The sequence below is a fragment of the Mytilus californianus genome, unplaced genomic scaffold (genome assembly GCF_021869535.1).
Source record: "Mytilus californianus isolate M0D057914Y unplaced genomic scaffold, xbMytCali1.0.p SCAF_70, whole genome shotgun sequence".
Lineage (NCBI taxonomy): Eukaryota > Metazoa > Mollusca > Bivalvia > Mytilida > Mytilidae > Mytilus > Mytilus californianus.
Genome location: NW_026262724.1, coordinates 159,486 through 182,758, shown reverse-complemented (window position 1 = coordinate 182,758; position 23,273 = coordinate 159,486). Strand labels below are relative to the sequence as shown.

The window sequence follows — 23,273 nt, the reverse complement described above, 5'->3', positions numbered from 1 at the left end:
TTTTATGACTTGCAGAAACTTTCTACACCATTTTTATCATCAACTGCCAACTTTTGACATGTTATTTGCCCTTAAATTAAGAAAAGATTGGTCAAACAACCCTTTTATTTTAGATATGCACTTGCATATAGTTCCTTTGTAAATCAAAATTTATAATGATTTACTATTTATGAATTAATTTGAAAAAGTATTTGTACATCAATTGAATCAGTTGATAAGAATTTTGAAAGTATTATATAAGTTTCGTATGCTTGTGTTAGTTATTGTTCAATGAAATTTGGGTCAACATGTGTATTAATATATCTAAGCTGATTCCCACACTTTTTTGAAAAGGCAAGTAAGAGTCAGTATGATTATCAACTGTCATGATTTTCAAATAATTACACTCAAAGGTGTAAGTAATAATTGGAAACAACCCCAGTCTTAATTCACCACAATTAATATCTCATGTCCTGTTACATAATTAAATAGACACATTTATTACACACCTAACTGAATACACGCATTCTTGACCTCAATAGTAAACCTACAAATGTATTATTTATTTTAATCTACACTACATTAAAATGTTCTGTTAATTTTGCTAGCTAGCTGAATGATTAATCAGATGTGGGTTTTTTTTCAAAGAAAAGACAAAAAATGAAAAAAAAATATGTATAAAAAATGCAAGCAAATTTTGTTTCACTTGTAAAATCAGTGATATTTATTAGTTACAATTATCAGAAATTTGGTTGAAACAATAAACAAAATTGCATAACTCTTACCTGAGCATTTTCTGCAATTAAATTTATTTGTTGCGTAAACCCCTCAGGGTTTACGCAGTATATATTGGACGATGTCCATAGTCTTTCGGAACACCGGATGTTATTAGGAATACATCTGTTTCTTTCTATGGCCACCTTTCATATACATGCGCAATAGCTTATTATGTGACCTGTTGAATCATTAGCATCTTAAAATTGCTATAGAGATATGTTACATATGATGCTAAATTTATTATGACACAAGCTACTTAAATAAGCATTTGAATACTTTCTTGCACGCAATTACAAGCTGCTAATATTTACCTTACATATACGCGTAGTTATTCTAATTAGAGTCAAACGTTGAAACCAGCTGTGTTTAGATATGAGATAACATTTCACGTAAACAATGCGATTTATATTCGAAACGAGATTTGTTAAAACTAAAATCTATAAAAGAAGTATTACTAGCATTTCACTTAAGATTCCGAGTCTTGGGAAAATGTACATAATGTACGAAGCAAACTATTTCATAATTTTCATACCTCAACGTCCTTGTGGGACTAACTAAAGGACAATACTGAAATTAAAATGAAGTCTTTCTTGCACTTTATTGAAATTTTACGTCTAGGATAGACCAAGGACGTATATAATCTAAATTGATATACGTCCTTGAATAGTTTTTATTTTCTTTAAAATTGCAATTTTCTTTGTTTAAATATTGCAACGTTATTTCCTTATCAAATGTCTATTAATTAATAGACACCGAGTGATGACAGATGCAGGCAGAGATAAGAAAAATTAATTTCTATTTATAGTTATCTTGGTCAGGGAACAGATTATCTAACTATATGTTCGGCCTGTAGTAATTAATGCTCTTCAAAATGTTCGTCAAAATAAAAATAATATTTAATAATAATTATTATTTCATAAAGACGATCAGATGATGAATTTTCGGTTTTAATATATTAAGTACGAAAATGTAAAATAGTGTAAGAAGATTTTGAGCCATCTCATGACCGACCAGTAGGCTACACAGTGCCCCCAAATGACCAGTATAAAACTATCCAGCAACAGAGAAAAAGGATAGCCAGGTCAATGTAAGAAACCTACTAGGCAACTTCAGTTCAATTTCAATATCTCGATTATTCTAATGGATTTGTCAAATGTCAGGGAATATCTTTTTAAATGTGGTAGGAAGACAACTCTCCATCAAAACACAGTGTAGTCAAAATTCGCAATTATAGGTTATAATTCAGCCTTCAACACAAAAGCTTGGCTCACATTGGACAGCATCCTACCGAGGGCCCCAAAACACTGTTATAAAACAATTTAAACAGGAAAAAACAAACAGATCTAATTTAACTTCAAACCAGAAACAAAAAGCAAATATGAACTGCACCAAAAAAAGACAACCACTAAACAACATGCTTCGGACTTGGGACATGTGCTTATGCAGTCTTCACGATAAACTTTTAAATCTACAGGCCCGGAACTCAATTTTTGGAAAATTTTAGTTAGATTCTGTTGGCCTGTAGAGATGATTTTTACAGGCCCTGAAGCAATTTCACAAGCCTGGGCTGCTGGGCCTGTGGTTAAGCGTGAAGACTGCTTATGAATACACCTGGTTTAAAAGAATTTACATACATACCATATATAAAGACAGTAGTGTAATTTTACCATGTAAAAGACATCCTTTAATATTTAATGAAAAAATCTTGTTCAGATAAAAAAAAATCGTAAGGGTTCCGGGGAACCCAGTGTCTCGCCTACTTTTGCTGTAAATTGCAGGCTCAACAAAAATGAGGAAAAACGTCAATAAAAATATTCCTCTCAATACTATTTTTTTTTATTTTAAGAAGCTTCTGTCCAAGTTTGGTAAAAATCCAGGATAGTTTATAACTCTAAAAAATTTAACTTCAGACAGTATGTAATGTTAACTGGAAGAAAAACTAAGTCCATTTATAAGTAAAATACAGATAAACAGGTACAAAATTTTAACAAAAACTTTCCTTCTAGATACTAGCTTTTAATCATAAACAAGCTTCTGTCCAAGTTTGGTACAAATCCAGGATAGTATAAGAAAGTTATTAAAATTAAAAAAAAACTTTAACCTCGGAGTGAATGTATTGTATCCCAGCAGAAAACTAAGTCCATTTATAAGTAAAATAAGGAAAAAACAGAATTTCATTTTTACAAAATTTACTTCTGGGTACTATCTTATGATCATAAACAAGCTTCTGTCCAAGTTTGGTACAAATCCAGGATAGTTTAAGAAAGTTATTAGAATTTTTAAAATTTTAACCACAGAGTGAATGTATTGTTTCCCAGCAGAAAAAAACTAAGTCCATTTATAAGTAAAATACGGCAAAATGGAATTTTATTCTTACAAATTTTACTTCTGGATACTATCTTATGATCATAAACAAGCTTCTGTCCAAGTTTGGTACAAATCCAGAATAGTTTAAGAAAGTTATTAAAATTTCAAAAACTTTAACCACAGAGTGAATATTTGTGGACGCCACCACCGACGACACCGACAGAATGTAGAATCGCTTTGTCTTGCTTTTTCGACTAAAGTCGAAGGCTCGACAAAAAGGAACACCTTACAACAGTTCATAAATGTGACCTTTAAACAAACTCATATTTAGGTGATGGGTATACTGATCAGTGGTAATTTCAGGTTTGACCATGTTAGTTTTTTTGTTGTTTTCAATTTTGTTTGTTTGTTTATAAGTACAAGGTGTAAGCTGTTTTGTCTGGGCTATAAATATCTTTTTTAATGAATTGGTTTCGGTCATCAAGGTGAAGAGGATACAGTGTGGTTCAAATTGTATATATTTACAATTAAACTTGCAGACCTTTTTTCATGACCCACAATTTAAAATATAAGAAAACATCAAAATAAAAAAGGGACATCCGGAAAATATCTTCAAAGCGAGTTAAAGGTTTTAAACTTTTAAGAGCATACACAAAGCACAGAACTTAAAATTGCCAATGCTTGCTACCCTAAGCATAAAAAAACCTTGCAGAGCAGGTGTAAGGATCTTAATAATGATCAATATCAAGCCATTGTTCAAATAACCATGAACATATCTCAAATTCCAAAAAAAACGGCTATTTTACAGGTTCACGTATTGCATTTCTTAAACACATATAATCATTAATTGATTAAATTTCTTCCCATTGCATTCGAACTTTAGCCTAAAAACTAACTCTAATTTAAAAACAAAAACCAGCATCTTAGAATGGAACATCAAGTGGGTAACTTAACATGATGTCTTTTGGGAGAGAGGAGAGAAAAAAATATTCCTTTAACAAGACCAATTTATTAATTAATTTGGACCATCTTGAAAACCAGGCCCAAAATCAAATATTTAAATACATGTTTAGATTCAGCATATCAAAGAACCCCATATATTCAATTTTTGTTAAAATCAAACTAAGTTTAATTTTGGACCCTTTGGACCTTAATGTAGACCAATTTGAAAACTGGACCCAAAAATTAAAAATCTAAATACACGGTTAGATTCGGCATAACAAATAAATAAATGTGGTCAAAGATTTTACAAATCTAATGTGCCATACTGTGCAATTAAAGATTACTTCTTGAAATTTTTCAATATTTGAAATTTGAAAAATAAATAATATTTGAAGAATAATTCTTTATAATTTTTGAAATCTGAAATGAGAAAAAATTGACCCCCCATAATTTCTTTTTACCCCCCCACCCCCTTTTTTTTCCCCAAAAAAATTCTTTCCCTCAAGATATGGTCAAAATCTCAATTCAAATTTCCAATGGAGTTTGCAACCATAATTACCCATTTAAATTTACCATAGTGCTAACTTAATCTATTTTATAATAGAATTTAAAATATAGTGTCAAATCTTTCATATGGATTTTTTTGTAAAAAAAAAAGATGCAACATTTGCAGATATTTTTACTGGTCTTCCTTTATAAATATGCATTTCTTTAAACATAATTTAAAAGCAGTGTAAGGGAAGTAACCAAAATGTTGTATTTGGATTACCTCCCTTACACTGTTTTAAATTATCTTTATTGTTCATTAACCATTACTTTTTTTACATAATTCAAAAGCAGTGTAAGGGAGGTAATTTCAATGATGTATTTGATTTATATCCCTTACACTGCTTTTAATTATGTTTTGTACTAAAGTATTTGTCCATTAACCAGGACAACCTTGTTTTTCCCCCTTTTTTGCCCCTAATTCCTAAACAGTTTGAGCCATAACCCCCCAAAGCAAATCCTAACCATCCCTTTGTGGTATGGAAACTTGTAGTATAATTTCAGAGAGATCCATACACCGTTCCACAGTTATTGTCTGGAAACTAGAAAATGATGATTTTTGGCCCTTTTTTTACCCCTAATTCCTGAACGGTTGGTACCATAACCCCCAAAATCAATCCCAACTTTCCTTTTGTGGTATTTAACCTTATGGTAAAATTTCAAAGAGATCCATTCACTTAGACTAAAGTTAGAGTGCGAAAACCAATGTGTCTTTGGACGACGACAACGACGACGACGACGCGAACGTCATACCAATATACGATTTTTTGCGGTCGTAAAAAATATGATCAAAGTTCCCTAACTCTAGTAAAAATAGTCAGTACAGATGATTGCAACAATATTACCAAGTATAAGAGTTTTCTGTAAAACAGTCTATAAGAGGAGTTTTTTTTCAATGAATAAATTTAGTTCTATAACTCTGCAGTGTCATATCGGAAATTTACAAAAAAAAAATAAAGGGAGCTTATTTGAATAGAACAACTAACCGAAGATTCATGAAAACTGCTCAATGCAATTTTGAGTTTTTGTCCGAAAACTTGAAATCCCCACTTTTTAAGAACAAAGTCCCAAAAGGTAAAATCAGAAATTTTTAGAATCGAAAGGGAACTTATGTCAATACATATAAAACAATTTACCTAAGTTTTAAGAAAATTGTTCAAAGCATTTTTGAGTTATAGTCTGAAAACTCATAAATCACCCATCTTTTATAAATAAAATCCCATAACTCAGAACAGTAAAATCTGAAATTTATAAAAATAGGAAGGGAGCTTACTGCTTTCTGCAAAATTTGACTTATTTGCAGATCTTGTCTTGCTGATCATTTTTGCTATTGAAAGTGTCTATCCATCTTTTTGTATTTTTCAAGTTAAAAGGCAACAACCATGACAACATAAAATATTAGTAAAAATCGTCATTAAAGAGCAAGAACTCCAAATGAGTTGACTGATGATAATAGCTATGTTAACTTATTTTGTAGATCTATCTAGTCGTGTTTGTCATTTTTTGCTTGTATCTATCTATCTATTATAGTTTTTAAGATATTAGGCAAAAATAAAAAAAATTGTCATTTAAGAGCGATCACTTCAATAAGGAGTCATCCGACAATTTTGACCATGTTCACTTATTTGTAGATCTTGCCTTGCTGGTAATTTTTGCTGTGTCATGGGACACATTTTTAAACTGGATGCCCTGATGATTGTTGAGGCAAAGATTGGTTGAATTTGGCCCAGTAATTTCAGAGAAGATTTTTGTAAAAGTTAACAACAACAACGTGGGATGCCTGATGGGAAAAACTCACTTGGCCCTTTGAGCCAGGTGTGCTAAAATAACTAAAACCCAGTAAAAAGTTTTAATAAATTATTTCTGAAAGATGATGAAGTATTGAACTTATTGATCTTCTCGTAATTAGTGGGGGGGAAATTTTAAAGTTCAAATTTAAGATTTGGATGACTTTTATTTCTAGCTATCCATGATAGATTGGATTAGAAATTAAGACATTTTCTTGCCTTTTAGTGCAAAAGAAGTAATTTGAGGATTTTGATAACAGGAAAACAGTAAATGATATTTTGATGCTTTTTAAAAAAAATTATACATCATGAAATATACAAATGTACATGTAAGAACATATTGCCCACAAAATAAGGTGGGACAGAATATCTAAAATAACCCTGTGTTTCTTAACCTCTGTATAAAGAGTTAAAATAGATCAGAAGTGGCAATTGTTAGAAACAGCATTTAATTAATCAAATCAATCGTAATTTATTTTCTTATATTCATATAACTTGATCAATCCGTGATATTTAACTTCTATAATTTGTTTCTAATACTGTTTTATTTAATCTCACATGATTTGTCTTGAAAAATAAAAAAAAAATACAAAAAATATATTAATTTACTGTTCTGCATTTTACCCTAGTGTTCTATTTTTTCTAGCCATGGTTGTCATGTTAGTTGTCATGGTTGTAAGCAAAAACACCTAGAGCTGTCGGGATATCTGGACTAATAACTCATACTTGAATTTCAGTTGCTGCTGTAAAATTGAGTATTGTTGCATACACTTTTGGTTTTCAGCCGTTCTTTTTATATAATCACTGCCACTTTGTTAGATCGATACATGGTTACTGTTAAGTCAATTTGAAAGAATTATACTGACCCAGGAACAAAGGTTTGAATAAGTACTGTAAATTCAATAAATTGCTCCGCCGAGCGCAGCTGGATATGACCGCAGAGGTCCAACCCTGAACAGTTGGGACAAAAATGGTACAGGTCTGAATTTGGATTGTAATTTAAAAATATTTGACACATAATAGGTTTCTAACACAGAATAACTGTAGTCAAAGAACTTAGAATTAATTATATGATTTGAATTTATATTCCATTTTTTGCTTTTGTGCAATACACTATGCTGTTGCGAATTGTCAAAAAATTGTCCCCCCCCTCACAATTTCTTTTTGAATCCCCCCCCCCCCTTCCCCAATTTCTTTTTCACCTCCCCCCAATTTTTCCAAAAAAAAAAATTCTTTCCCTCAAGATATGGTCATAATCTCAATTCAAATTTCCAATGGAGTTTGCTAGTCACCTCAAGACAATACAACATTCCTTTAAACATAATTTAAAAGCAGTGTAAGGGAGGTAATCCAAACTTAACATTATACTTTTTCTAATTGTCCTTTAACCAGGAAACCCTTGTTTTTCCCCCTTTTTTGCCCCTAATTCATAAACTTTTGAGCCATACCCCCCCCCCCCCCCCCCCCAAAGCCAATCCTAACCATCCTTTTGTGGTATGGAAACTTGTGGTATAATTTCAGAGAGATCCATACACCGTTCCACAAGTTATTGTCTGGAAACTAGAAAAATGCTTATTTGGGCCCCTTTTTGGCCCCTAATTCCTAAACTGTTTAGACTATAACCCCAAAAATAAATCCCAACCTTCCTTCTGTGGTTATAAACCTTGTGTTTAAATTTCATAGATTTCTATTTACATTTACTAAAGTTATTGTCCGGAAACCAAATGTCTTTGGACGAGGCTGACGACGACATGATACCAATATACGACCGCAAAATGTTTTGTGGTTGTATAAAAATTAAATATCAAGGTCAGTATGATGCTTCTGCATACAAAGTTTTGTCAATCTAAGTGCTACAGTACTAAAGTTAAGCAACAAACAAGAATCATACAATGTTTAACAACCGTATAGCGGGTTATTTTCGCAGGGTGTTTATTTTCGCTTATTTTGGCGGATAAACGAAAATCGCGAAAATAAATTCCGCGAAAATTTATGCATACGTTTGGTAGTTTCGAAGTTAACATGGTTAAAGGATTTTGTAAACCATCTATTTTTCCCTGTTGGCAGGTCAATAACGGTATATGTTAGTTTTAACAAGATAAATGCCAAAGGGCAATGTTCATAAATGTATTTTATAAAATGACTGTCAGGTGTGTATACCCTTATTAATAAGTGTCAATTAGAATAAGAGTGTAAGGTACTCTTATCAGGTAATTACTCCATATTAATTAGTGTCAAACTATATAAGAGTTGTAAACACTCATGATAATTTTGTAACCTAATTAGTAAGTACATCAAAGGTCCGGTCAAATCTAATCAATCGTAAAATTTACAAGACGTTTGAATACCTGTAACAAATAATTATCTAAGTTAGCGATATTCTAATGATTAACTGTATCAGAAACTAATCAATAAATAAGAGGTCATTTCGGTAAAAAAATAATTAATCAACCATAACAATAGACACTTGTTTGTCAAGTTTTACAACTTTTTAACTGCAACAATTTCAGTATCCACCAAAATATTTAATTGGGATTTAAGAATCCACCAAAATAAAAACTGCCAAAATTTTTTCGTATATTTTGTTGCCCCCAAATCGTGAAAATAACCCGCTATACGGTATCATATTGGTCAAAGGTCAAATTCAAGGTCAGAGTGACAAAACTTTGATGTATGACAACCCAGAATCCCATGATGTATCAGCATACTAAGTTTGGTCAACCCAAGTTCTATGGTACAAGAGTTATGTCCAAGACACAAATTGGACAAGGTTTTACTATCATAGGGATCAAAGTTGAGAGTGACCTGAAATTGATATTTGATTCACCCCAAGCCCATGATGCAACTACATACCAAGTTTGGTTAACCTGAGTTTTACTGTAAAAAAGATATTAGCCAGGCACAAATTGGATGAGATTTTACTATCATAGGGGTCAAAAGTCAAAGTCAAGGTCAGAGTGATGTGACTTTGGTATATGACATACCCCAAGCCCATGATGCAACTGTATACCAAGTTTTGATAATCTAAGTCTTAGGGTATAAAATTAATACACCAAACATGAAGTAGGACAGACGGACATTGTGATTCCCCAAGCTTTAAAGTGTGAAAGTTTTGAGTCGGACACAAATTGGATAAGGTTTAATGATCAGATTGGTCAAAGGTCAAAGTCAAGGTCAAAGTGACCTGACTTAAGTTTGTGACATATTCCCAGCCCATAATTCAACTACATACTAATATCAAAATAAGGAGATGAGGTATGATTGTCAATGAGACAACTGTTCACCATAGTTCAAATAAAGTGGATGTTAGCAATTATAGTCAACCATAAGGCCTTCAACAATGAGAAAAACCAATACCATATAGTCAGCTATAAAAAGTATTTAGTTTGGTTATCCTAGGATTTTCTGCACAAAAGTTAACAGCAGGACACGCATTGTACAGAGTTTTACTATTATAGGGATCAAAGGTCATAGGTCAGTGTCAGAGTGACCTGCCTTTGGTATATGACACACCCCAAGTCCATGATGCAACTGTATATCAAGTTTGGTCAATCTAAGTCTTAGGGTACAAAATTTATACACCAAACATGAAGTAGGACAAATGGACAGACAGACATTTTGATTCCCAAAACTTTGTTTGCAGGGGGTATAAAAACACAATTGCAGTCATAATTGTTGATTTGCAGAAACAAAAAACAAACATTTTACAAGATACCCTAAGGATCATTCAGTCCAAGTTTTGCAGAAATTGGTCCAATCATGCCAGTTGTATCAGAGGAGAAGATTTTTCAAAATTGTGTTATGGCAGAAGACAAATGACTAACACCAAGTGATAGCAATAGGTAGGAATATATATTTTAGAACTAAAAATAGTTTAACCCTCCAACATACTAATATGCATCACCATGTCTCAAGTCAGGAACTTAATTTGTCAGTGGTGGTTTTATTTGATAATTTAGATTGCTGTCTCAATATCGTATACCCCACACCTCCTTTTATTCATTTCTTTTATAGGTTTTGATTAATCAAGCTTAACTTGAGATATAGTCAGATGCATAGACAAAAGAATTCAACAACTCTTCCATCATTGACATTTCAAAATCAAACACAGAATAAGAGTACAGGTATTTCTATCTCCAAATTTAAATATGAGAGAAAATGCTAATAACATTTTGAAATTAATTAACAATGCCAATTCTGTATGTATCCATACACTACACTGATATTTACCTGCTATCATCTCTTTGTCATCATCACATTTTCTGACGTAGCAACTACAGTCTTCCTCTGCTGGTTTACAGGAGCAAGGGTCCTTTGGTGGTATAACATAATCATAATTCTGTGTGTAATCACATCTACAGCTTCTATCTGTACTGGAAATTCCATTATTAGCTAAAATCTGTCCTCTAGCATTGCATAACGATTTACTTAATACACACTGACTATTTCCATTAGTTGTAAAAGTGAATGGCTGGTATCGACTTGCAGTACATCGAACTTGGTGCAAATCTGGTGTTACTATATATCTGAAACCTAGAAAAAAACAGATGACAGTGTGACAAATGCCAAATGCTTACATCAGGAAATTGAGTAAATAACATTAGATTTGGTTTCAGATCAGGACATTTTTTATAGGTTAAATAACATTATTGTGGTATAAACTTACACTAAAAAGTAAAATCACAAAAATACTGAACTCCGAGGAAAATTCAAAAAGGAAAGTCCCCAATCAAATGGCAAAATAAAAAGCTCAAACACATCAAACGAATGGATAACAACTGTCATATTCCTGACTTGGTACAGGCATTTTCTTATGTAGAAAATGGTGGATTAAACCTGGTTTTAAAGCTAGCTAAACCTCTCACTTGTATGACAGTCGCATCAAATTCCATTACATTGACAACAATGTGTGAACAAAATAAACAGACACAATAGGTAAAAATGTCACAAATTGGGGTACAACAGCAACACGAACCCCACCAAAAACTGGGGGTGATCTCAGGTGCTCCTAATTGTTTAAAAGTTTCCACTTTTTATATCAAGAGATATAACTCTCAAAACACAAAAGTGTAATCAAACTGGAACTGGATTTAAAATGCTTAGTAGCCTCTTACATCATTTCCAAATTTTAAATGATTTAATGTCATGAATGTAGGCCTTCTGAAATTATTGTACAATTTTTTTTTTTTTTTTTTTTATGTATCCAACGTTTGGTAGCAATCTGATCATGTTTCAGAATCTTTTCTACAACTTTCTGTCCATTCTATATTTTTTGTAATGATAGTAGATATGGTGGTCAACTTTCAATACAAAAGAGGATCATGAATTTTCATATTATTTAGAAAAGATTTCAGACATGAGTTTTCAGAATTTTTTATTGAATGTTTTGTCCAGTAATCTATTTTTAGTAATAAACTGTTAACACAGAGATATGTCTTGCCTATTTGTTATTTTGATAATGCAAATGTTGAAATTAAAATAGCAACACTTTAACATGCAAGTTATGCAAATATTCAAAGACAATGAACCATGACTGAATGTACAGGGCTAAACAATCTCCATGGAAATGAGATGTGCCAAAGATAATGCAACTGCAAACCAAATACTATTGACTTTTCATAAGTCGTTCCCTTTAAACAAACCTAAACACAAACATTAACTTGTAAACTATGTAAAAGTTTCAAAGTCAATGAACCATAATTAGGGGTGGGGTTATATAATCTCCATGGAAACAAAACTTGCAAATGCCAATACATTTGCATACCGAATATCATTGACTTAACATAAGTGGTTCATGTTAAACTGACCTAATCACTATCTAATACATGTAAACTAAGCAAAAGTTTCAAAGTCAATAGACCATGACTGAGGGGTAAGGACCAAATATTCTCCATGGAAATGAGATGTGCTAATGTTTATACAACTGCATACCAAGTATCATTGACCTACCACTAACAGTTCCCCTTAAACTGACCTAATCACAAACTAATACATGATTTGATTTGATTTTTGGTGTTTTAACGCCACTTTTAAGCACCGCTTATGGGCTATTTCATGGTTGCGGCCAGTTTTTATTGGTGGAGGAAGCCGGAGTGCCCGGGGAAAACCACCGACCTTCGATAGGAAAACTGACAATCCTAGTCAATTAAGATTGGAGTCGAGTGCAACCGCACGAGCGGGGTTCGAACTCACAACCTCAGTGTTGACTGGCTAGTGATTACAGTAGCAACTACTTAGACCACTCGACCACCGAGGCCCCTCAAACTAATACATGAAAACTAAGCAAAGGTTTCAAAGTCAATAGACCATGAATGAGGGGGCAGGGCCAAAAAATCTCCATGGAAATGAGATATGCCAATGCTTATACAACTGCATACCAAATATCATTGACCTACCACTAGTGGTTCCCCATAAACTGACCTAATCACAAACTAATACATGTAAACTAAGCAAAGTTTCAAAGTCAATAGACCTTACTGAGAGGGCGGGGCTAAATAATCTCCAAGGTAATGAGATGTGCCAATGCTAATTCAAATGCATACCAAATATCATTGACATACCACTAGTGGTTCCTCATAAACTGACTTAATCACAAACTAATACATTGTACATGTAAACTAAGCAAAGTTTTAAAGTCAATAGACCTTGACTGAGGGGATGGGGCCAAATAATCTCCATGGAATTGAGATGTGCCTATGCTAATACAACTGCATACCAAATATCATTGACCTACCACTAGTGGTTCACCATGAACTAGACCTAATCACAAACTAATACATTGTTGACGCCGCCGCCAACGACGCCGGAAACAGCATACCTATGTCTCGCTTTTTGACTCCGTCAAAGCGAGACAACAATGATAATCATGTTTCAAAGAGGACAACCCTTATTCTCAATCAAAGTACTGAAGTACTTAACATCGGATGACCGCAAGTTCTTGTGGATGGTCACAAGCACTTGTCTCAGAAAAAAAAATCACATCTCTATACCTGAAAGTGAGGTTAATGTACAGAGATATATTTTTTTTCTGAGACAAGTTTGTGCATGGATGATGAATAAATGACATGACAAGGAATTCTACCTCACTGTTATAACTATTACAATGTATAATGTAGTGATACAAATCAGTATACTCTCGTTTGTTGTTATATATTATATTAATATTTGTATATAACAGTCATGACAGTTACATGTATATATAATTTTCAGCCATTTATATATTGTTCTATTCTACTATTCTAATAATAGTGCAGTGCAAGTGCCTGGTGGACACTCTTCTGTAATAATTAGATATTTCTAATTGATTGGATTTGAGTAGGCATTCATATTTTCCCGCAAAACGTTCTTGAGATATTCTTCTGCATGCGTGAACACAATTTTTCTGTACGTGTGCATAGATATTAATGATTTTTTACTTATATATATATTTCTTACGACAAAACATTTTCATATGATTAATTTATGTTCTAAATAAATGTGGATAGATGATGCCCCTGCTTGCATATCATATAGTTATAAAGGGACATAACTGAAGAACGGTAAAAGTGACGCTACCCAAATTTGAACTTGATCTGAGTTTTGTGGTAATAAGCATTGCGTGTAAGTCTCATAACATTTGGTTGAGGCTAACTTAAGTAGAGAACAGAAACTCAGCAATTTTTCTATTTGTAAACAGGCATAACTCTAGAACGGTTGCGTACAAGTTTTATAACATTTGGTTGAGGCAAACTAAAGTTAGAAAACGGAAACAAAAAATTTGTACTTGATGATAGTTTTGTTGTAATGAATATTGTGTATAGGTTTCATAATGTTTGGTTGGGGCAAACTTAAGTTACAGAATAGAAACTAAAAATTTTGCAATCTTTCGATTTGTAAAAGGGCATAACTCAATAATGGTTTAAGTGACACTACCCAAATTCAACTTGATCTGTGGAAGTCAAAATTAAACATTGCATTGTATAAAGCATTGATTGTAGTTGATTCAACTATTATCATGGACAAAGGAAGATAACTCCAATTTTAACAAGAGTGCACACGCTGAAATGTCTCGCCTTCTTTACTAATCATTGATATTATGTTGATAGTCCTAAATATAAAGCTTTATTACAACTGTCACATAAACTTAACATTAACCAAGTCAACTTAACTTTGACCACTGAACCATGAAAATGAGGTCAAGGTAAGATGACACCTGCCAGCTAGACATGTACACCTTACAATCATTCCATACACCAAATATAGCTGACCTATTGCATGCAGTATTAGAAAAAAAGACCAAAACTCAAAAACTTAACTTTGACCACTGAACCATGAAAATGAGGTCAAGGTCAGATGACACCTGCCAGCTAGACATGTACACCTTACAATCATTCCATACACCAAATATAGTAGACCTATTGCATACAGTATAAGAAAAACAGACCAAAACACAAAAACTTAACTATAACCACTGAACCATGAAAATGAGGTCAAGGTCAGATGACACCTGCCAGTTGGACATGTACACCTTACAGTCCTTCCATACACCGAATATACTAGACCTATTGCTTATAGTATCTGAGATATGGACTTGACCACCAAAACTTAACCTTGTTCACTGATCCATGAAATGAGGTCGAGGTCAAGTGAAAACTGTCTGACGGGCATGAGGACCTTGCAAGGTACGCACATACCAAATATAGTTATCCTATTACTTATAATAAGAGAGAATTTAACATTACAAAAAATCTGAACTTTTTTTTCAAGTAGTCACTGAACCATGAAAATGAGGTCAAGGACATTGGACATGTGACTGACGGAAACTTCGTAACATAAGGCATCCATATACAAAGTATGAAGCATCCAGGTCTTCCATCTTCTAAAATATAAAGCTTTTAAGAAGTTAGCTAACGCCGCGGCCGCCGCCGCCGGATCACTATCCCTATGTCGAGCTTTCTGCGACAAAAGTCGCAGGCTCGACAAAAATTACTTGATATTTAGAAGAAAACAAAAATTTTGCAAATTTTCCATTTATAAGGGGGCATAACTCTAGAACGGTTAATGCCACCAAAATTCAAACTTGATCTGTGTTTTGTGGTAATAAGCATTGTGTATAAGTGTCATAACATTTGGTTGAGGCAAACTCAAGTTAGAGAACGGAAACTAATTTTGGGACCTACGTACGTACGTACGTACGTACAGACGGACAAGGGTAAAACTTAATGCCCCAACCGCTACCAAATGGACCAATGACCATGGATGCAAACTAATGACAAAAGCATTTACAATGTATGGACCATGTGAGCCAAAAAGGAAATTCAGACTTGAGTGCATCAATTTAATTTGGAAGTCACTCACTTTGAAATAAATTAATACACCTATATATCAGTTTTTCTTATAATTCTATTACACCTTTATATCAGTTTTTTGTTAAAATTCTATTAAAAGAAGACATTTCTAAAAATTTTAGATTTTTTTCAACAAAAAAAAAGTATTTTCCAATTCTAATGAGCAGAATTTATTATAATATAATATGCACATCTAATTTTGACTAGAGGAAACATGCATATTATAAATCAATTTTTTAAAACATCCTACCACAAGAAAATGCTTTTCAAAATTAGTGATTTTATAACAAAAAGGAAGTTAAACCATTTTTTCTAATTTGTCAGTTCCTTTGAAATAACTAATTACAACTTGTCTTTTTGTTTTAAAATCCTATAATAAGTAATCCTGAATTTTAGCAAAATATAACATGCATATCTACATATTAGGAACAACTGTGCAAATTGCATTGGCCTCCTCTAACTATACTTTTGAAGATTTGCCCTTACAAAAATTTTTGACAGACAGACAAACAAAGTGGAAACAATAGGGCTGTGGCATCCTCAATGCAGGGCCCTAATTTAAATAAATAAGGCCAATTGATAGTATGATAGAGACACAGAATAATTGTCACACATTTTACACCATGGTTGGGATATGTAAAAATTACATTATTATCAGTCTCTATCATAGCACTAATTTGTATCTTACCTTCTCTTGATAAGTCTTCAGGGCCGCAACTTGCTGTAAATACAGCTTTTGAAGCATACGATTTTATTGCATCAAATAAGCATATATAAATTTTTTGGTCTGAACATTCATAAGATCTGGAAGTGAAATTCCACTGTGATGAATGTGGACACTTTCTGTCGTATCCATTTGTACATGTTAATATAGTAACCTGAAAAAGAAAACAGAGAAAATAGTTTGTTTGTACTATGTCTAACAATAGCAACACACTTCTAAATCAAAAGATGATTCCATTCCAAACTTTTAACTTGTGTGAATCTAAATTAAACTTTAGAAAATATTAGTGAAAATTCAAACAAATAAATTGTCTTCCTGTATGTCATGAACAGTTGTATGTTATTTTCCTTTTATCTAACATGTCTAAGTTGAAAATTATTGTTCATCAAGAGAAAAAACAAAGCCAACTGAACTAAATGTGCTGGAACAACATGAATGGCCCCGCTCGCAAAAAAAATCTTTGAAGCCATTTTTAGAAGTTGAAATTTGAGAATGGAAGTGTTTTTTCAGCAAAAATCAGTGGTGCGAAACCAAACAAAAAACTAGATCTGTAACTCATCATAGAAGACTCATATACTAAATATCAGCTCAGTAATTGAAGGTGTATAATAATAAACTGTTATTACACAGAGATATGTCTCGCCTTTTTGTTATTTTGATAATGCAAATGTTGAAATTAAAATTACAATACTTTAACATGTAAGTTATACAAATATTCAAAGTCAATGAACCATGACAATCTCCATGGAAATGAGATGTGCCAAAGATAATGCAACTGCAAACCAAATACTATTGACTTTTCATAAGTCGTTCCCTTTAAACAAACCTAAACACAAACATTATAACTTGTAAACTATGTAAAAGTTTCAAAGTCAATGAACCATAATTAGGGGTGGGGTTATATAATCTCCATGGAAACAAAACTTGCAAATGCCAATACATTTGCATACCCAATATCATTGACTTAACATTAGTGGTTCATCTTGAACTGACCTAATCACAAACTAATACATGTAAACTAAGCAAAAGTTTCAAAGTCAATAGACCATGACTGAGAAGTAAGGACCAAATCTTCTCCATGGAAATAAGATGTGCTAATGCATCTACAACTGCATTCCAATTATCATTGACCTACCACTAATGGTTCCCCTTAAACTGACCTAATCACAAACTAATACATGTAAACTAAGCAAAGTTTCAAAGTCAATAGACCTTGACTGAGGGGGTGGGGCCAAATAATCTCCATGGTAATGAGATGTGCCAATGCTAATACAACTGCATACCAAATATCATTGACCTACCACTAGTGGTTCCCCATAAACTGACCTAATCATAAACTAATACATGTAAACTAAGCAAAGTTTCAAAATCAATAGACCTTGACTGAGGGGGTGGGGCCAAATAATCTCCATGGTAATGAGATGTGCCAATGCTAATACAACTGCATACCAAATACCATTGACCTACCACTAGTGGTTCACCATGAACTAGACCTAATCACAAACTTATACATTGTTGACGCCGCCGCCGACGCCGACAACAGCATACCTATGTCTCGCTTTTTGACTCCGTCAAGGCGACAAAAAGTCTGTTATTTTTTCAAAATTTTCAAAAGTCCAAAGACCGTAATTTCAACAAAAATCAGCTAAGTGGAACCAAACATGAACCTCATCTGTAATTCATCATAGAAGACTCACATACCAAAAATTAGCTAAATATACATGTAATATTTGATATATATATATATAACTGCTATTTTCATGAAATTTTCAAAGTCCAAAGCCAGTAATTTAGGCAAAAATCAGAGGAGCAGAACCAAACATAAACTTGATCTATAACCCATCATAGTAGACTCAAATACTAAAATATCAGCTCAAGATGTGAAGATATTTAGAAAAAAGTGTGTATAACTGCTATTTTCATGAAATTTTAAGTCTAAAGCCTGTCATTTTGTCAAAAATCAGCAGAGCGGAACTAAATGTAAACTCAATCTGTAGCTCATCATAGTAGACTCACATACTAAAAATCAGCTCAAAATGTGTAGACATGTAAAAAAAAAGTCTGTATAGCTGTACATTCCGGAATGAGGGATAAGGGTAAAACTATATCGTCCAACAATTTTGTTGCGGGGCCATAAAAATCTTGACCAAAGAAACATTCTCTGCAACCATGCCTTTCATCAAAACAAAATCAAATATCATTCCCAAATTTGACCAATACCAAAATTAGTTTAGATGATGATGATGAATGGCTGCTTAATATCCAGTGGCAAACTGATATGTGTATTCAGAACGAGAACATGTTTTTTAGTTGTACTTTTATACCACTGTCCCAGTTAGGGGAGGGTTGGCGTGCCTTCAAACTACTTTGACCCCACCACATTCTGTATGTGCCTGTCCCAAATCAGGGGCCTGTAATTTAGTGGTTGTCCTTTGTTGCTCTATATCATATTTGTTTTTCGTTGCACATAAATTAGGCTGTTAGTTTTCCTTGTTTTCCTTGTTTGCATTTGTCATTTTGGGGCCTTTTATAGCTGACTATGTGGAATGGGTTTTACTTAAGAATTGAATGCTTCTTTTTGTAATTTTATTGGGGTGTAAAAGCGTTGACCAAAATAAATTTTGTATGATGTGCTATGATCATGAAAACATGATTTCTATCAAGTTTTTCTTTTATTTACCTGTGCACTTTACTGTGGAAGCTCATGTCATCATGAATGTTACATTTAATTTTGAAATGAAGATTAATTTCAGAATGATGGGAGATTGATGTTAGCCAATCAAAATACTGTGGATTCATTTATTTTCGTGGGTACCAATTTTCGTTGATTGAGGAAAACTTGCATTTTCGTGGATATTTGATTTCGTGGTTTTGTGGTTTCTGCATACAAAGCCTTTAGAAACTTTGTAATTCGTTGAACATTTGAATTCGTGGTTCACCTGTACCCACGAAACCCACGAAAATTGGTACGCAACGAATAATAATGAATCCACAGTAAGTATTATAATGAAACATACATCTAATGTAATTATTTAATGAACGTGACCTATAGTTGTCAATTTCTGTATCATTTGGTCTCTTGTGAAATGTTGTCTCATTGGCAATCATACCACATCTTCTTATTATTATAATCATGATGTAATATGAATATAAACCCTGCTTTGTATTACACCGACACGCTGAGCAGGATTTTTAACGTGCTAGTTCACAAAGTAACAGTCCGCAGGAAGACATATAACCTTACCTGGACATATCATTCTGACTCCAAGCTGACCAGTCTTTGCTCTTACTCCTTATTGCTGCGTGCTTAGAGGAGAAGCAGCAAATACCAATTTTAAAGTCTTTGAAGACCTCCCACACTTGAGGCGAACATGCTACCACGAGACCACTGAGGCCGTGATTAAGTTAAGAAAAGAGGACAATATGGTTTTTATTAGCTGGTAATTTTACCCCTTGGGACTGGTTAGCTTAATATCAGGATGAGGAAAAAAATTATTGCTAAATATTTTCATCTAGACTATCTCCAAAACATTTTCAAAATTTTAACTTTATGCCAATAAACTGAAGAAAGAGTTAATGAATGGCCTTCAGATCTTTTTATACATACTATTATTACTGTATGATGTGTAACAAAGTTAATAAAAAGCATATTTTATATTTTAAAGCATCACTAAAATGTTCCAATTGTTTTTAATATATTTTGTTTAAGGTATGGCACAAGGGGCGCAGGACATTTTAGGGAAAATTTTTTGACTAATTGGGGACATATTTTAGACCATTTAAGAACAGGATTAAGCCGTCCACCTTTATTTTCGATAGCCCATTTTCACAAAAAAGCCTACTAGGTTAAATAATACTTACTATATATATACTAGAACAACGAACAGTAATTTAAGCCGACTTAATGTTTAAGTTGTTTGCATTTACATTTTGGTTAATAATAAAAATAAATGCTGTTGCAACAAATAGAGGAGAAAATAATGTAACATGAGATCCCTTTCGTTAAAGGATAGACAGAATATTGAAAGACCAGGAATAGCATAAATTCTATATCAACTAATGGCAAACAGCAACATATATTAAAATAAGAAGTATAGATGAATGTGCACATCATTCTACACAAGATAAAGAGAAGGAACAGTTCCTATCGCAATTATATGAACAGTATTGTACAGAGGGTTAAGATGGGTCCATTATGTACGTTCTCTTTAATTAGATATAAGAAGATGTGGTATGAGTGCCAATGAGACAACTCTCCATCCAAGTCAAAATTTATAAAAGTAAACCAATATAGGTCAAAGTACGGTCTTCAACACGGAGCCTTGGCTCACACCGAACAGTAAGCTATAAAGGGCCCCAAAAATTACTAGTGTAAAACCATTCAAACAGGAAAACCAACGGTCTAATCTATATAAACAAGAGGCTCTCAAGAGCCGGAATCGCTCACCTCTATTTCAGAGGAGAAGATTTTTAAATGTTAGCAAACTTGATAAACAAATTGTGTAAAATTGTCTTTAAAGGGCAATAACTCCTTAAGGGGTCAATTGACAATTTTGGTCAGATCAACTTTTTTGTAGATCTTACTTTGCTGAACATTATTGCAGCTTACAGTTTATATCTATCTATAATAATATTCAAGATAATAACAAAAAACTGCAAAATTTTGTTAAAACTACCAATTTGGTGGCAGAAACCCAACAATGGGTTGTTCGATTCGTCTGATAATTTCAGGGCCGATAGATCTTGACCAATTGATCAATTTTACACCATGTCAGATTTGCTCTAAAAGCTTTAGTTTTTGAGATATAAGCCAAAAACTGCATTTGACCCTTATGTTCTATTTTTAGCCATGGCGGCCATGTTTGTCAATGGATCAAAACTTCGGATATATATTATAAACAAGATACCATAAGGAACATTTAGTTAAAGTTTAAAGGTAATTGGCCCAGTAGTTTCAGAGGAGGAGATTTTTAAATGTTAGCAAACTTGATGAACAAATTGTGTAAAATTGTCTTTAAAGGGCAATAACTCCTTAAGGGGTCAATTGACAACTATGGTCTTTATTAACTTTTTTGTAGATCTTACTTTGCTGAACATTATTGCTGTTTACAGTTTATATCTATCTATAATAATATTCAAGATAACAAAAAACTGCAAAATTTCCTTGAAACTACCAATTTAGTGGCAGCAACCCAACAATGGGTTGTTAGATTCGTCTGAAAATTTAAAGGCTGATAGATCTTGACCAATTGAACAATTTTACCCCGTCAGATTTGCTCTAAAAGCTTTAGTTTTTAAGATATAAGCCAAAAACTGCATTTGACCCCTATGTTCTATTTTTAGCCATGGTGGCCATGTTTGTCGATGGATCAAAACTTCAGATATAATTTATAAACAAGATACCCTAAGGAACATTTAGTTAAAGTTTGAAGGTATTTGGCCCAGTAGTTTCAGAGAAGAAGATTTTTGAAATTGTTTACGAGGACAGACGACGACTGACGACAACGGACGCCAAGTGATGGCATAAGCTCACATGGGGCCCTTCGGGCCCCGGTGAGCTAAAAACGAGAAACGAGAAACACTTATGAACCACATCAACAAACGACAACTACTGAACATCAGATTCCTGACTTAGGACAGGTGCAAACAAATGCAGCGGGTTTAAACGTTTTAATGGTACCAAACCTTCACCCTTTTTCTGAAACAATAGTGTAACATCACAACATAGAAAGACACACTATAAAATATCAACTGAAATAGCTTAACTCAATCAAAGGACATATTAACACCAGAGAACATACACTGAACAAATAAATTTGACCTATGATACAATGTAAATACAAAATAAACAAGAAATGATTGTAACAGTATGCTGTTACGAAGTCTCCCAAACGAAGCTCCCATAATTCGTAATTCCCAGGGTCGCCTGACATTGGGCAACGTCCAGTGAAAATTGGTTTGGTCCAGAAAAGTTATATGCATTAGTGATACCTGGGGACTAACCCTGTATATCATTCAAATCATCTTGGCATGATAAACCAGAATATATATGGTTTAGGGGTGGGGATCTCGACCATTTACAAGATACTAGAACATTGGGGGTGGGGGGAACCCCTGGGGACTGACCCTATACGTCATTCAAATGTTCGTTACATGACGAACAGGAATATATATGGTTTAGGGGTGGGGATCTCAACCATTTACAAGATATTAGAACGTTGGGGTGGGGGAACCCCTGGGGACTGACCGTATACGTCATTCAAATGTTCCAGACATGACAAATAGGAATATATATGGTTTAGGGGTGGGGATCTCAACCATTTACAAGATATTAGAACTTTCTCAAATGGCAGGGGGTCATGATGACCCCTGGGGACTAACCCTGTATATCAATCAAACCATCTTAGCATGACAAACCAGAATATATATGGTTTAGGGGTGGGGATCTTGACCACTTACAAGATATTAGAACTTTCTTAAATGGCAGGGGGTGGGGGTGACCCCTGGGGACTAACCCTGTATTTCATTTGATGTGCTTTATCATGACAAACCAGAATATATATGGTTTAGGGGTGGGGATCTCGACCCTTTACAAGATATTAGAACTTTCTTAAATGGCAGGGGAAGGGGTGACCCCTTGGGACTAACCCTGTATTTCATTTGATGTGCTTTATCATGACAAACCAGAATATATATGGTTTAGGGGTGGGGATCTCAACCCTTTACAAGATATTAGAACTTTCTCAAATGGCAGGGGGTCGAGATGACCCCTGGGGACTAACCCTGTATATCATTCAAACCATCTTAGCATGACAAACCAGAATATATATGGTTTAGGGGTGGGGATCTTGACCACTTAGATATTAGAACTTTCTTAAATGGCAT

General features: G+C 33.5%; 1 protein-coding gene across 5 annotated transcripts in view; it reads right to left on the bottom strand.

Annotated features, from left to right (window-relative positions):
• Nucleotides 1-23,273, bottom strand: part of LOC127710315 (uncharacterized) — a 644,133-nt gene that overhangs the window by 576,618 nt on the left and 44,242 nt on the right. For all 5 annotated transcript variants that reach the window (XR_007986108.1, XM_052216116.1, XM_052216114.1 and 2 more), the window contains exons 3-4: nucleotides 16,353-16,542; nucleotides 10,569-10,871 (exon numbers count right to left, since the gene is read on the bottom strand). Coding sequence is in view for 4 of the 5 variants with exons in the window: in XM_052216116.1 (XP_052072076.1) it covers nucleotides 10,569-10,871; nucleotides 16,353-16,542 (493 nt within the window). In the remaining variant the exon portion in view is untranslated. The remainder of the gene's footprint in view (nucleotides 1-10,568; nucleotides 10,872-16,352; nucleotides 16,543-23,273) is intronic.